The sequence below is a fragment of the Vigna radiata genome, chromosome 8, assembly GCF_000741045.1.
Source record: "Vigna radiata var. radiata cultivar VC1973A chromosome 8, Vradiata_ver6, whole genome shotgun sequence".
Lineage (NCBI taxonomy): Eukaryota > Viridiplantae > Streptophyta > Magnoliopsida > Fabales > Fabaceae > Vigna > Vigna radiata.
Window position 1 is genome coordinate 21,277,054 of NC_028358.1, and position 16,551 is coordinate 21,293,604.

Genomic DNA, 16,551 nt, shown 5'->3' on the forward strand with positions numbered 1-16,551 from the left:
GAAAAAGATATTTTTAAATTTATTTTTTAAAATGATATTTAAAAATTATTTTAACTAAATTTAATGATTTTATCATGTCATTTATTATTAAGTTTCCAGTAAATATATACTAAATACATGTTAATGTGAAAAAAAAATATTAAATATTTCACATCAATTAAAAGTAAAACTAATTTATAATATATAAGTTACAAGTTAATTTAAACACATTCATTCAACTATATGTATGAACATGCTTAAAGAAAGAGATAAAGAGAAAATAAGAAATATGAGAAAGAAGAAACTAAGAAAATTACGAGATAGATTATTCAGGTCAGTCAAGTGTTACGAATGTATGAAACATTGTCAACATTTTCTTTGTAATATGCATGCACTTACGTTTATTTGTGTCTCTTCACGTTTAAGTCAGGAACTATACGTAGAATAAATTTTATATATATATTTTGTGAGAAAGAGAGAAAGATCAGTGATAATATTTATTAGAAAAATAAAATGAATAAAAATAACATAATATAATTAGGTGTTTGATATTAACAAGTCATATTTCATTATATTTAAAGATAATACATGTTGAGTAAGAAAAGTTTAGAATATGTAAATAAGTGTAAATTTTATATTACAAATTGATTGTGTAAAATTGAGATAGGTTTAAAATTTATTTTTTAATGTTTATAAAAAAAAGAGTAATTTAGATCAGAGGAAGAATAAATGGAAAAAAAAATATAAAGATGATATGTGAAGAGATAAAATTAAAATGAAAATGAAAGAATAATAAATATATTTATAATAGCTATAAATTGATATCGTATTCGATTTATATAAGCGATTATGCATGGCACCATAGAACTTGCGGCGTTTTATAAAAATTATAAACACATTTTCAACATTTTTAAAAATTCAATGTATTTGACTTTAGCTTTTGCAGATTGACGTACCTATTCTTACCATAATGTACTGTTGCTTTTAGTTTCTTTCTAACCAAAATAAATTATCTGCTAACAAACCCTATTCGTAAAATTTCAAATACTCAAATAATCAAACAAATAACAAATTTAATACCCTTCTACAGTATATTTCATTTAACGTTGATATTTTTTTTTTTTAATATAAGTTGTTATATACTTTTTTAACATGAATATGAATGTTTTGTATGGTGTAATAACATGATTCGTTGGTAAATCAACGACGAAAAATAATGAATGAATTTGTTGAAAAAAAAAAGTAAAATCAACGATGGAAACAAAAGTTCATTGAATCGCCATCGTCATACGACTAATTAATTGATTCATTCTATCTGCAAAATTAGGTTTAAAAATTATAAAAACATGTTAAAAAAGTCTAAAATAGTGAAGAATTACTATTTTATTTATTTTTTTAACTTTTTAAGGTCACTATAAAATAATTAGTAAAGTTTTAGAAATTGAAGGTCTCAATTATAATTTAAAAATATGTAATTTAAAAATTCGGAGACTTAAACTTTAATTGAAACTTGAAAGTGACACGAGATTTTACGATTTTCTTGGGGGCTTAATAATGATATTTGGTCAATGAAAGCACATTTGAATTGTGATATGTGTGCATTATAAAACTTTTTATCTCAAACGGGATCTTGCTTATTCTGTTTGTCTTATTATTTATTAATGAGGCTATCTCCATCTCTTTCAAACATATTTATTATATTAAAATATTTAATAATATTAATAATAATAATTTTTTTAAAAGTAAATCAAAGTCTTGTTTTGAAGGAGTGTATTCAATACTTCCAAATGGAGTGCTTAAGAGTACACAATAAAAAAGCTCAATTAAAAATGTGTAAGTATATCAGATAAAAACAAAGCAAGTTTCCTTAAATATTTTAGTTTTGGAAAATAAGTACTCAAGAAAAAATATAAAATTAAATTGAATATTAGAGTTAACTTAGAGGGAAAACTCAATTTCTAGTAGGGGAGTCACCATTTCCATTTTCTTTGGGCTCAAGGATATTATCAGGTCAATGAGCGTACTTTAGAACTGTAAAAGGTATGCATTAAAAAAAAAAAAAATCTTTCACACCAGATCCGGCTTCTGGTGTTTCTGCTGTTAATCCTGGTTAACAAAATATTCATCATTCACTAATTTTAAAGTAAATTAAAGCATTCAAAATATCTGAATTTATTAGCCAGTAAATTATTAATTTAACGAGAAAGTTAATAAAATATATGATTATATAAAAATAATAAATATTGATAAATACTTAAAAGCATATTAATATAGTCAGTTTGTTTCTAATCACGGAACAAAGAAGAAAATAAAAGATAAAAATAGTAAGAAAAATAAATTCGTAAAATGTATAAAAAAGAGACAGAACTTTTATTTCTGCCTAGTAGAATATATTATATCATAAATATTTTATTACTGTTTATTTATATAATGGATTACTTTAAAAAGACAATTGAATATTACCTTCATAAACAGTTTATAATATTATTCTAATGTAGTAAATAATAAAAATAAAAATATTATAATAATAAATAAAATAAAATGAAATAATTTATATTATAAAAATATTAACAATAAAAAGAAAAATAAAAATATATTATTATTTTGAAATATAATGTTTTATTTTAATTCTAAATTATGTTTTAAAATTTATTTTGTATCAAATTATTTTTAAAAAATTTATTTTATTTATTATTTTTTAAATATATGCAAAATAATTATATGATTAAGATTTTGTGTAGTTCACTCTCCCATTGTCTGTATCTAAACAAATACTTACTTTTCATTTTCCCTTTTGGTTTCTAGTCCCTTCCAAGACACGGATAACTTGGGTGGAAAACTCAAATTTCATGTTATGGCTCACAAATCATGGTATTTGGTCAATGAAAGTACATTTAGACTGAGTATGGTTTGTCAAAACTTTATTTCACACAAGATCTTGTCATCGTGTACGTGTTAGAAGACTTGCCTACAAAATTTCTCTTATAAAAATAAAAACAAAATTTCCTCATGTCAAAAACTCTAGGCCACAAACACGTGTAAACCCAAACACGAAACCAAGTCCATCGTGACGAACCAACGCTTATTGAAGGAAATCAGCGAATGGAAAAGTCAAATCTGACATTCATCACCCAAACACCATTGGCGTCGTTTTCTTGGCACGCAACTCTATATATATCCCTCACCTTCCCTTGCAAGCGCACACATATTCACACTGCAAACTCCCTCTCGTCAACAAAACATACACACCCTTTCGAACAAGTTGCATAACTACACTGAGAAAACACCTTCGTGTGCAGCCAAAATGAGAACAATTTGCTGGGAGCCAAAAACGCAGTCGTTCACCTTTTCCCGTCACACTTCGACACCAAGTTCATCTCTATCGACAACACCTTCGACCAGCACCAAAGAAAACATGGTTTCCACCAGCATAGAGGAAGCAGAAGCTCTGATACTAAAATGGGACCCTGAAACCTCCGCCTACGGAAGAGTAACCTCTCTCTTCTACAACGACAAAGCTGAGGCCATGCATTACATCCACTGCGTTAACCAGCTTCAAAAAACTATGCACGCCTTGCTTGCACAGAACCCGTCTTCACGGAAACTCGTCCTCGCACAAAAACTTATGCAAATGGCCATGAAGAGGCTCCAGAAAGAGTTCTACCAGATATTATCCATGAGCCGGGCCCAACTCGACCCCGAATCTGTTTCCGCCAGATCCTCCACCACCTCTAGAACCTCTTTCTGTTCCGATAGCTACGACGAAGGCACGGCGGAAGACGACGTTCGTGACACAGGAGATTGTATCTCCGAAGTCGAACGCGTTTCCTCTGAAACCGTGGCGGTTCTCAAATCCATTGCCGACTGCATGGTTTCCAATGGTTACGGCAAGGAATGCGTCACAGTTTACACGACTATGAGAAAGTCGATCGTCGACGAAGGCTTGTATCGCTTAAGCGTGGAGGAATTGAGCGCTTCGAAGGTGAATAAGATGGACTGGGAAGTGCTCGAGTTGAAAATCAAGGGTTGGTTAGAGGCGGTTAAGATCGCCGTGAGGACGCTCTTCTCTGGAGAAAGGATTCTCTGCGATCAAGTCTTCGGTGCGTCACAATCCATCGCGGAGGCTTGCTTTGCCGAAATTTCGAGAAGCGGAGCCGCTCTGCTGTTCGGATTCCCCGATCTCGTTGTGAGAACGAAAAAATCCCCGCCGGAGAAGATCTTCCGAATAATTGATATGTACGCCACGATCGCTTCGCTGTGGCCGGAGATTGAATCGATATTCTCGTACGATTCAACAACCGCGTCTAAATCTCAAGCCTACGCTCTGCTTCTCCGACTCTCCGAGTCCGTACGAACGAGTTTCTCTGAAATTGAGACCACAATTCAGAAAGACTCTTCCAAAGCAATTTCAAAATTCGCCGGCGTCCATCCCCTGACTGTGCAAGTAATGAATCACTTGTCTACACTCGCTGATTACAGCAACGTGCTATCTGAAATTTTCTTCGACGTGCCGCCGCCATCGAGGTCGCCGTTACCGGAATCTTACTTGTACAGTCCCCAATCTGACAACTCCACGACAACGGCGACGAAATTCTCGGTGCAGATGGCGAGGCTGATTCTAGTCCTTCTTTGCAAGATCGACGGCAAGTCGAGGCATTGCAAGGAGGTTTCGTTATCTTACCTGTTTCTCGCGAACAATCTCCGGCACGTGGTAGCCAAGGTCCGAACCTCGAACTTGATTTACGTTGTGGGCGACGACTGGGTTTTGAATCACGAGGCAAAGGTGAAGCAGTTGATGGCAAACTACGAGAGAGTAGCATGGGGCAAAGTGATTTCGTCTTTGCCGGAAAATTCAGCGGCGGAAATGTCTCCAGCGGAAGCGAGGGTTGTGTTCGGGAATTTCAATTTAGAATTCGAGAAAGCTTACCGGAAAGAGAACGCGTTTAACATTCCGGAGCAGGAATTTCGTGAAGAGACCAAGGCGTCACTCGCAAGAAAAATAAGCCCTATTTACAGCGAGATGTATGAAACGCTCCGCAATTCAGTGGGATCGGCGAGGGAAATGAGAGAGTATGTCATATTTACCCCTGAAGATGTTGAGAACTACATGCTGAACCTTTTTTCCGCGGGAAGATCAAGCTCCACTACTGAAGAAAACAGTTCATTTTTTGTAAGAAAAAAATTGTGTAAGAAATGCAAATGAAAAAGTGTCTCATTTTTACAATGGTGCAATGATTATATTTGGATCCTCTTATCCGATCATTGTTCACGTAATAGGGTTACAACTTACAATTACATAAGGCAGACGCTGATTTTTTCCGGAAGAAAGAGAGAAAGGTTCCAATGATGGGTATGGGAATTTCAACTTACATTATAATCACTCGAGCTTAGTTACATGAGACATTTACACTAAGTTTGTGAGTGTAATATGTGGATATTGTGAATTATTCTTTTTTTTTTTGTTTAACTATATAAGTTAAGTATTACATTTTAATATATTTCAAACACTTATGTGCTACTAATGTTGAATTTTGATCTTCGTTATACAGCTACCGAGCATCATGTAATATATAATATAATATAATGGATAAAAGAATATTAATAACGATTCATATTTTTTAATGCAAACAAGTGTTTCATAAAGGCTTAAATCATGTAGTAATAAGATTTGTTTTACACATCTAAATGTAGATCAGCCTTAGTTTGGGATTCTATTAAAAAGATTTATTAATTTATATACAGGTTGGAAAATTAAATTTTAATATAAGTGTATGATTTTTCCTATCAAAATATTGATAAGACTCTTAAACAAACTGGAAGACAAGAAGATAAAAAGGAAAATGATATTTTAACATCATTTTTTGATATCATTTTGACACTACACGTGTCAAAATGTGGTTGAACGATTTCAAATTAAAAAAATAAACTTTGATTTTTCTCTTCCAAATATACCCCTGCCTCAACTTTTTTAATTTGAAATCGTCTAATCACATTTTGACACGTGTGCAGTGTCAAAATAGTGTCAAAAAATGGTGTTAAAATATCATTTTCCAGATAAAAAAGTGAACGCTGATTTCATTAATTTACTAGTATAAAAAATATTTATTATAACTACTTATTATACTATTTCTAATTTATTAGGTATAAAAAGTGAGACAATGACTAAGGGTAAATATTATAAAACTTTCTATATTAATTAGACTAAAATTCAATAAATAAAGTTAGGTGATGACAAAATGTAATAAAATAAAATAAAATAAATTGATGTATAAATATAATAATTTGTTGTGTGAATTTCTATCATCAACTATTAATTTAAAAATGATATATTAAATAAAATGTTATTATTATTATTATTATTATTATTATTATTATTATTAAACTTATCAAAATTATATATACATAGTATTTTTTTTTAGATCCTCATAGGTGTAAAACCAATTTAGACAATCTAAATTTAGTAAAGATTCTCAAAGAGAGTTTTTTTATTATAACAAAACTAGATAATCTTATATATACATACTCTATTTTTATTGTAATGTTGTAATGTGTGTTTTGTACTTTTCAAACCAGACACTTAAAAATAGTAGACAATTATTGATGGATTTATTCTTATTTACACATGTTTGTTTGGAATCAAGATATATAAACAAAACTGTAATCATAAATAATTTTGAAAAATTAAATATAATAAAGTCTCATATAAAGTTAGAACAAATGTAAATATCTAAATACCATGATCATCATCATAGATACACCACCATCATGACTATTCCAGTCATGAACAATACCATGAGCATCACCATACCATGAACACCATAGTGAAAAAAGTCAGTCTTACTCATGTACCCTACCTCACATGCTTGTAGTCGCTCCTAAAGATCAATCTATAGCTTCCCCTACAGATATGCTTAAATAGTTCCGCAATCCAGCTAAGGAACATGTAATCCTGCCATACAAGGACAAGGAAAACACCATCATCCCTACACAAGGAAGGTTCAATACCCAAACAAACCTTCCTATGAATATAAGGCAAAAGGAAACACCTATTCGTAGATAGAACCAAGATTTACTAGGTACAACTAATAGACCTATCCACCACTCTTATCTTGATCAACCACACACTCAAGTACACCTTAATACTCACTCATGCTCCAATCTCAAACACAAGTCAAAACTGACCCTAAACATAACTATTAATCTCATTCTCTGTTTATAATCACGTTCTACAACTCCTCAAGCTTGGTCCACATCCATTCTTCTCAAAAACATACTTTTCAAGTAAAAATACACTAGGATAATTGATTATCATAAGTGATAATCGATTATTCTTGAAACGATCTCATTTACAAAAAATACCCCGGGATAATCAATTATCACTTTAGATAATCGATTATTTTAGTGGTTTTACATAACCAATTACCAGAATTAATCACTTATGAAAGTATAATCGATTATCATAATCGATTATCCCCAAAACCTGTTCAAATAATCGATTATGACTAATGACAATCGATTATTGCCCAATCAAAACACATCTAGACAAAATTCAAGTGTTCAAAAAACACATACAACAATCCTAGATCACGAGAAAACATACCCAATACATCATGCATGCATTCAAGCTTCACATACCCTTATGAACAGACCCTTATACATATATTACACCATTTGAATCATCCAAAACCCATCATTATGCAGATTATAGCCCAACAAAACCCAATATATTGCACATGATTGTCATGCTCTCTTTATATCATGAATTTGCATGGTAAAACCCTAAATTATCATAACTTAGTTCCTCTTTAGCATTAAACCCTATTATCATGGGATAACATAACAAATCCATACATACTTTCATAAGGAAAACCTAACACAAACATGATATAACCATATCACCTTGCAGAACATATTCACATACATATATATGCATCAAAACAACATTACCTTTCAAGATAATCAAGATCAAACCATATTCATCATACAAAAAATCAAGAAAACAAACAATGGTAAGCTTCCCCATACCTTGACCAATACTAGGGCTTTATCTACAACTCGAAAATTCCAAAACAAACAAAGGTAAGCTTCCATTATTTCACGTTATTACTAATTTTTTTCTCCCAAAATCGCCCCTCTCATCTCATTCTCTATTTTCTCTCTTTGATTTAGAGTTTTTAGGGTTTCTAGGGTTTCTAAAACACAAATACCACCCGCCTATCTATATCTTAATATTTATAAATCAACCAAACTCTATATCTTCGTACTTATAACAATATATTTTAAAAACCAAATCTGTCTAAATCTCTATCTCCCCTTTATCTAACGTTCACTATCCACCTTTTTCTTTTATTTTACTTAATTCACACCCCTTTTACTTCCTACACCCCCTTATTTAATTTCTACAACAATTAAATAAAGGTAAAAAACCATTTTACCCCTAAGCAAAAATACAAATAAAACAAAGGTTTCACTTAACTCCCTTTCTTCCTAGAATTGAACCCACACCCATTCAATCCTAAACCATGCTTCCATTAACAAGAGAACACATCACAATGATAATATCACACACACACACACACACATAAATCACCCAATTATCAACATACTAATCATGCATTGCACTTTATTAATAATAACATGAAATAATTAACATAGCAATTATAATTCTATAAACACCTAAACCTTCACACCAATTTTCAAAGAACAATATTCAAATCTCAGAACCACTTAATTCTCTAGTTACTACATTTTTCCCGAGTCTTACAACTTACCATATACATGTTTGTGTTTTTGAATGAAAATTGTTAGAATTGATGAGCTTTGTTTCTCAACACCAAGAGGGGGGAGGGTGAATTGGTGTTTTATAAAAATTATCACTTTTCAAACATTTTTCGCAAATGGTATGGTTCTTGAAACCTTTCTTGTGTCGTAAGCAATATGTATACAATGTAACAATATACGTATAAAAACAATGACAGAATATAATCGATTATGCAAAGAGATAGGGAGAAGAAAATCAAACTCAGTTTTTATACTGGTTCGACCTCAATGCCTACATCCAGTCACCCTCCCAATCAACCTTAGATTAAAGAGCAATTCACTATAATGGTCAGAGTATTATAGCTAAGGCTTTACAGAGCAACTCTCAAATGTAAACACCTCACAAACTCTCAATCAAATATAGAACAACAAAACCTGCCAACACAGAACTACCCCGTTCCTGTCGCAGCAACCCCTTTGAGATATCCACTCTCAAGGTCAAGAGTACACCACTCTTCTTCCTGACGCCACACGTACAGGGAACAAAAAACCAAAGATTGCAAGTCTTCTTCTCCTAATCAAACAGAAAGCATCTCAGTTGTGCAAAAATGATCAGTCTTTTCAATCCAGTCACGTTGTATCTCAAGAATTCTTCAAGATCTGTAAATCACTTCTCGTTCTTGATTCTTGGAGCCTTTAATTAATATGTAAAACTTGTCAGATGAAAATCAATCAGATATGAAAATGTAATTCTCAATTGTTCTACAGAAAATCAAACAATGTGTCAATATATAGTTTTTGTCAATTCTGACGCAAATCAATCGATTGCCATATTATTGTAATCGGTTACATTAAAAACATTTAACAGACTAACAGTAGCCAAAACACATAATTGAATGTTCAACTAATGTAATCGATTCTCATTAAATGCTTAGTCAAACATATTTAAAATATGACCGTTATAGCAGTTATGACAAGCATAAATCATTTTTCAAATCTTAACATACTTAATTGAATACATAAACATGTAATCGATTAAGCTTTAACACTTAGAAGATTTCTGAAAAATTTTCTTTCCAGAACTCATCACATTACATTTGAAAAAGATATGTGCAAACACAAGAGTTTTAATCGGTTTACCAACTAATGTAATTGATTCAAAACTAGTTGTTTTGCCACAGTTTAAAACTTAAGTTGTCTGATGACCTTAATTGATTATCACAATATTGTAATCGATTAAGTCATTCAAATATGCTTTTTTTCATGTGGTTTTTATATCACCAAAAACATATATTGTGCACACACAGATATAGTCACTTCATAAGCACAATAATATGCATCAATCAACACAATATGTCAACAAATGTGACAAACACAATATGTGCATATTTCACAATAAGCATGAACACATATAACACATAACACAATACACATACATGTGTTTTTATTAACAATGTGTTGACATCATAAAAAACAAACATCATAGGGATTGGGTTTAGCTAACACTATGCTCCTCTTATAAACAAAAATTATCGGTGATGATAATATTTTACGTGAGCAGTTGATGTTGCAGATGTTCTAGAAGCATGGTAGATTCGAGAGATGACAGGGAATGATTTGGGAATTTCTTTAAAAGTTCCCGTGTTTAGACTTTTGAGACAATGTAATTAGATTTATTTTATTTCCTTAGTTATTTTTATTATTTTTTAATAATGTAATTAGACAAGACTTTTGAATTGTTATGTTTTGAATTAAGTATGCATGTTTAAATATTGAGTTTTTCAAATATACGTTTTTGCACTATGATAAAAGTTTGAAATTATCGGTTATCGTAACAACTCGTGGCACCCTGAATTTTGGGGCATTATAAACGTGATAGAGAAAGACTTATAACATGAAGTGAACTGAAGTAACTAGTAAAAAGTGCAACAACGTAACAACTAGAAAGGAAATTCAAGATTGATGATCTTAATTCAATTGATAAATATAACTTTAGCTTTCCTATAGAAGGTTAACTTTGGAGTCCTTACAATTTAAATCAGACCTTAATTATGCAAAATTTTAAAAGTTCTACTCACCTAATCTAAATCAAGAAATATAATTGATGACTTGGGTCTAATCAATGAGCCCATCACAAGGAGTATGGCTAGAAAGGTCGAAAGAAAATTGGGAAGACAAGACATCTAGTGCAAGTATACATAATTTATTTTCTAGGAAAACACGATACTCGCTCAACACTCACTAGCTCGTGCAACAAAGAGACGCTTGACACATGCTTTGTTCGCTTAACACTGACTCGTCTACCAACATATAGCTTGCTGCATTTACCATATTTTTCTTAAATTTCACATGTAGCTTGCCATTTGGTAGCTAATTCATGTATCATAACTGATCATCAACCTAGTAACTGCACATTTTAGAGCATTTGGATTCTTATAAATGCCATGCTCTTCTCTTGTATCAAACACTTTTTGAGATATATGAATTAAATCCCTATTGAGATTACTCCAAGCCAATTCCCTTCTTGAGAGTCACGATTAGAGAATCTGAGAGATCCTTTGTTTGCTACATCCTTTCACCTTTCCACCAAACACAACTTCATCTATATGTTCTAGTTATTTTGCTGCGTCTGTATGTTCTGTCATGATCACTAATTCAAGCCAACTAGTACTCATCAAGTGGTACTCATAGCACAAGTTCTAAACACGTCACTTTGACAAGTGTTTTCTTTGTTAACCTGTGCTGTCTACATGTTTTGATCCTTTAAATATCTTGATTTAAGTTGTTGAGTTGTTTTGCACCTATTAATTTGTTCATTTCTGTTTAAGTTTCACACATTGATGTTGATTTGTGATTCTCTCCAAGTCTGTGTTAGGTTTCCAGTTTTGTGTTATGTGTGAATGTTCTTGACGCACCTTTCCATTTTATTCGTTGAGTTGTGGTTTAAGTCTTTTAAATTTTTGAAATCATATTCTATTATGTTAAAGTCATGTTACTTGTTTCAATTGTCACTTTTGTCCAAATTTTAGTCAATTAATTTGTTGTTTTACATTTGATTCTTCAAGTTACAAAGTGTGCCTACCAAATAAGCAATGAAACTCTTATGAGTAAGCTTGGTGACCAGTTGTAAAGCAATATGTATAAGCTAAATTTCACTGATTAACACAACTTTGTGAGAGTTTGATGTTTGAGTTATTCATGCTTGGTGTAACGCCCAGGCAACTTACAGGGACTGCTGACTGCCCCCACACATCAACACGAGGCTTTCCAGTGTGCTTTGTCCTCACTCACACACTTTCCGAGAAAACTTCCTGGAAGGTCACCCATCCCATAATTACTCTAGGCTAAGCACACTTAACCATGAAGTTCTTATGAGTTAGGCTACCGAAAAGCAAATGCATTTGTTGATATGAGTAGCCAAATCAATTCCTTTAAGCTATCCTTCAACTGTATAGTCCCATACCTATACAGTCTCTAGATCCCTCTCATTCCGGTGTATGTTCGATTCGTCCACGTGCCCCTTCCACTGGAAGCCTGCCAGGAGCCGCTCCTTGTCCATGCCTCTTGCACCGGCGATCACTCCCTTCCCTTGTCAGTGCCCGGGTGTCACACTTGGTACTAGCTCATTACCAAGTTATGATGTTAATTTCTAGTACGAGTGTGCATTGTTACATTGATTTATGCATTTGGTTAAGATCTACAGAATTGGACCTGTCTATTGCAAAATGCTGCATTTGGTTAATTTTCAGTATGTTGCATTTGAAACATTTAGTTTCATCAACCTTGTTGTGCATTCAGTAAGTGTCCTATTTGAAATCAATTTTGCTATTAATTTGTCACACAATGAAGCTCTACCTTAACAGTAAACAAAATTGTCAAAACTGTCAAAACTTGTTTGAATGACATTGATGCAGTATCCAAGAATTATTGTGACTGTCTTTTCTTATGATTTTAAGTTGAATCAATTTCTTTCCACATGACTCACATTCTTATTTGTTAATTAGTTAACTACTTGGCTATTATGATATGGTGAGTTGTAGCAAAATGCATCGAATTTGATCACAACCATGACTTCTCAAAATGTTCACAGAGTTGGCTGCATTTTTAAAGGAATAGTGGAAAACTGCCACTGCACCTAATTCAGTCATGTTTGTGGTTTCACTTGCTTAGTGGTAAAGTTTGAATCTGATTTAAGGTTAAAAAATATTACATCAGTACCAATAGTAAAAATAATTTTTTAAAAGGAAAAGACCAGTGGAATCCATGATTGGAAAGGTGTAGCTTCAATTTGTGGATGTTCATTTGTTGATAACCATAATTGCTATGCTAATTATCACGTGTGAAGGTGTTGTCACGTTGCAGCAGCTAGTTAAAATGTGAGCTTTAGTGATATTGAACAATTGAAAGTAGCCAATTCTATAAGTTTTCTTGTTAAATCTTTTTGCTATTTTAAAATATGATCTAAACCTATTTCCTAGGTCCTATTTGAATGTTATCCTTCTTTATTAGCCACTTTGTTTATTGCTTTGTTATTTTGGATTTTTTGGTGTTGGTTTTTTCAAATTTGTGGTATATAATTGACTTTGGTCATTTGATTAAATTTGTTCCATCATGTTATATTGTTTTGTCGTCTTGTCCATTTTGGTTTGAATCTCAAATTTAAAAGGATGCAAATGACTGAATTAGTGAAAATTGATAGCAAAACAATAAGAGAAAATCACTACATCAGAATGCAATTGTTCATGAGTTGAAAATAGTCAAATGTAATTGTGAGTAAGGTTCAAAAACAACAATATGCAGTGCGGTTTATAAGCTTAAAATCGTGAAAACAACAACAACATCTCAATTTGGAGACTTGGAATGTCTCTCTGTCCAAGTGCTTTTACGACAAATGAACACGACAACATAAGCAAAGGATTTGTGGGGACAAACCAGACGAAGGTTCATTTCTAATTGAAAGAAATATAGTAGAGAGGAGAGTCATACTATTGAGAGTATTGATCTTAAGTAGTAGAGTGGTTTCTTTGAATTAAGCAACAAAGTGGTAAATATGAGAGTAAACATGAAAGCTTTGAGAGTGGTTATTTTTACATAATTTCTAAAGTATGCATCAGTTTTAGCTTTTCCAATTTGTGTTGTTGTAAAAGGCCATTTTAAACCAGGTGTGTTGAAAGAATCTTTGATTTTCTTCCATCTCTTAATAGTTTTCTTTTTGTTTAAACATTAAATCGAAGTAGACAATAAGTGTAACTTGGAAACCAAAGTTTGCAAGCCTCACTCTAGGTCTGCATCTTTATTTTAATTTGTTGTCCATGTCTTAGGAAGTAGCTTGGCCAAAGATACCAAATTCCAGGCCTTGCTGCATTAGTGTCCATATTAAGAGTCTTATAATAATTTTGTTTGTCTTGTTGTTTTATCTTATAATTCAAGAGTGCATCATTCAGTGAGAAGTGGTAGAGTAAGTAGCAGAAATATTTTGGCTAGGTAAGACTTGATACTTAAGTAGTCTTTGACTCACCTCTCTCAAATCTTAACACTTCAGGAAATCTCATTGAACTTAAAAGATGTATAAGCATTTGTTTTACTATAGAATATGTAACTATGAGGATTACATTGCTTGGAAATTTTTTTTAAACAACTTAGAAAACTTAATCTATGGCGATAAGAAGAAGTGCATCGACAAGAAGAAGTGCATCTTAGGAAAATGAAAAATAGGAGTAAGGATGACTTGTAGTATAAAGCTGAGAGAGATGTACCTTTCTTTGGTGTGAACATAAGTGTATTATCATACTTAGCTTGGGAGAGGAAAATTGAAGAGTTGCATTAATTCTTTGCAAGAAATAATAAATCCTACATTCTTAGTATATGCATTTCTAGGCTTGAAGGGCATGCAAGTGAATGGTGGAGTAAAAGGAAAAATAGTGTTAAGAGAGGTAGAAAATTCTCCATTCAAGATTGTGGTGAATTAAAAGCTTGCATGAGAAGAAACTTTATTCCTCCACCATTGGAGGGAACCTGAGAGCCGATGAGAGCATTTATTAAAGAGGGAAAGGAATTCATTAAAGATATAATTCAAAGTTTGAGGAATCCTTCTTCTAGTATTCTCTTTATACATACCATGTTTGTTTGACCAAAATTAATTAAGATTTTGTTTGAAACTTAATGCAGAGTGACATTTGATTCCGAAGGAGTTCATGTGGATCACAAGAAAAATAAAGCCATTTGAAGATGGCCTGCTCACAAGAATGTTAAGAGCTTTTTCAACAATAAAATCATGTCTCTCCAAAATAAAGTCAACGCTCCAGATTTGAGAACAAATCCTTCTCAAGAGAGAGGACACAATTACTTAGGTCCAACCAATGAACCTATCACAAGGAGTATGGCTAGAAAGGTCCAAGGAAGGTTGGGAAGTCAAGACATCTAGTGCAACTATATATAATTTCTTTGCTTGGAAAACACGAGACTGATTCAATGCTCACTAGGTTGCCCAACAAAGAAGCGCCCAATGCATGCTTTGCTCGTCTAGCGCTAACTCGTCTGCCAACACATAACTTGTTGCATTTACCACGTTTTGGACACATTTTTCTTGAGTTTCACACACAGCTTGCCACTGGCAGTTGATCCATATATCATAGTTGATCATCAGCCAAGTAGCTACACATTCTAGAGCCTTTTGATTCCTATAATTGCCATGTGCCTTTCTTGTATCAAACACTTTTTGAGATATATGAATTGAATCCCTGTAGAGATTACTCTAGGCCAATTCCTTTCTTGAGAGTCACAGTTAGAGAATCTGAGAGATCCTCCTCTAGTCACCTTCCACTCACGCTAGCCTTTTCCTCACATCTCCATCTTTTCTTTGTTGTATCCTTTCACATTTCTACCAAACACCGTTTCATCTGTATGTTCTAATTATTCGACAGCGTCTATAATGTTTGTCATGATCATTGATTCAAGTCAATTGGTACTCATAAATAATTCTGAATCAAGAAAAAGATAATAGAGAAATTGTAAAGGCTAGAAATGTGAATCAAGAAGAAAAGAATTTGTGCTAGAACTGTAAAGTTTGGTGCAAGAATTAAAAAGGCAAAATATGAAAATCAATATATAACTTTAGAAAAATTTAATTACAAAAATTTAAGTTAATACAAATAAATTCATAGGGTTCTTTGAAAATTTTTTAACAAAATTCCAAGATAATACTTACTTTTAACACTGTTGAATTTATCAACTATGGAATCTTATTTTTAATGTTTATCAACATAATATTGCAATTATTATGAATTGAATATAAAATAAATTCTTTAAGACTTACTTTGAGGACTTGAATCATTACACTACAAATTTATTATGAAATTGTAGCAAAAATATAGTCTGGTCGTAAATTATTTGTCTTTTTATTTTTAAATAATATTTTAATGCGCGTGTGATGAACATTCAATGTTGTTTATCCTCTAGTTTTCTTTAATTAACGTTCATTGCTTGAATTTCTATTTGATTATTCTAATTTTTATTTTAGCCATAGTTTATTGATGGAGGTCACGCATGGGAGGCTGAACTTAAGGACCATAGAAGAACTTATGAAATGAACGTCAAACAAATTTTCTTTAATTGACTTTATTAAAATAATGGTTTATATGTAGAGAAATAAAGTGGAATTCCAGAAATTAATTGAGGATAATTAATCATACGAAACTCGTTACAGTACCATTTCCGAAATAAGTTATTTGACAATGACTTTTATTGATTTATTCTCTCACCAATTTATATTATTCAACGAGATTGATTGGATGATATGTAATCAAAATTAAA

At 32.1% G+C, this 16,551-nt stretch overlaps 1 protein-coding gene across 1 annotated transcript; it reads left to right on the plus strand.

The window, feature by feature from the left end:
* The first annotated feature begins 3,394 nt into the window (after positions 1-3,394).
* Positions 3,395-5,182, plus strand: LOC106770363 (exocyst complex component EXO70H1-like). Its single transcript, XM_014656177.1, has one exon. The coding sequence runs from the start codon at positions 3,395-3,397 to the stop codon at positions 5,180-5,182; it is 1,788 nt and encodes a 595-aa protein (XP_014511663.1).
* Positions 5,183-16,551: the final 11,369 nt, after the last annotated feature.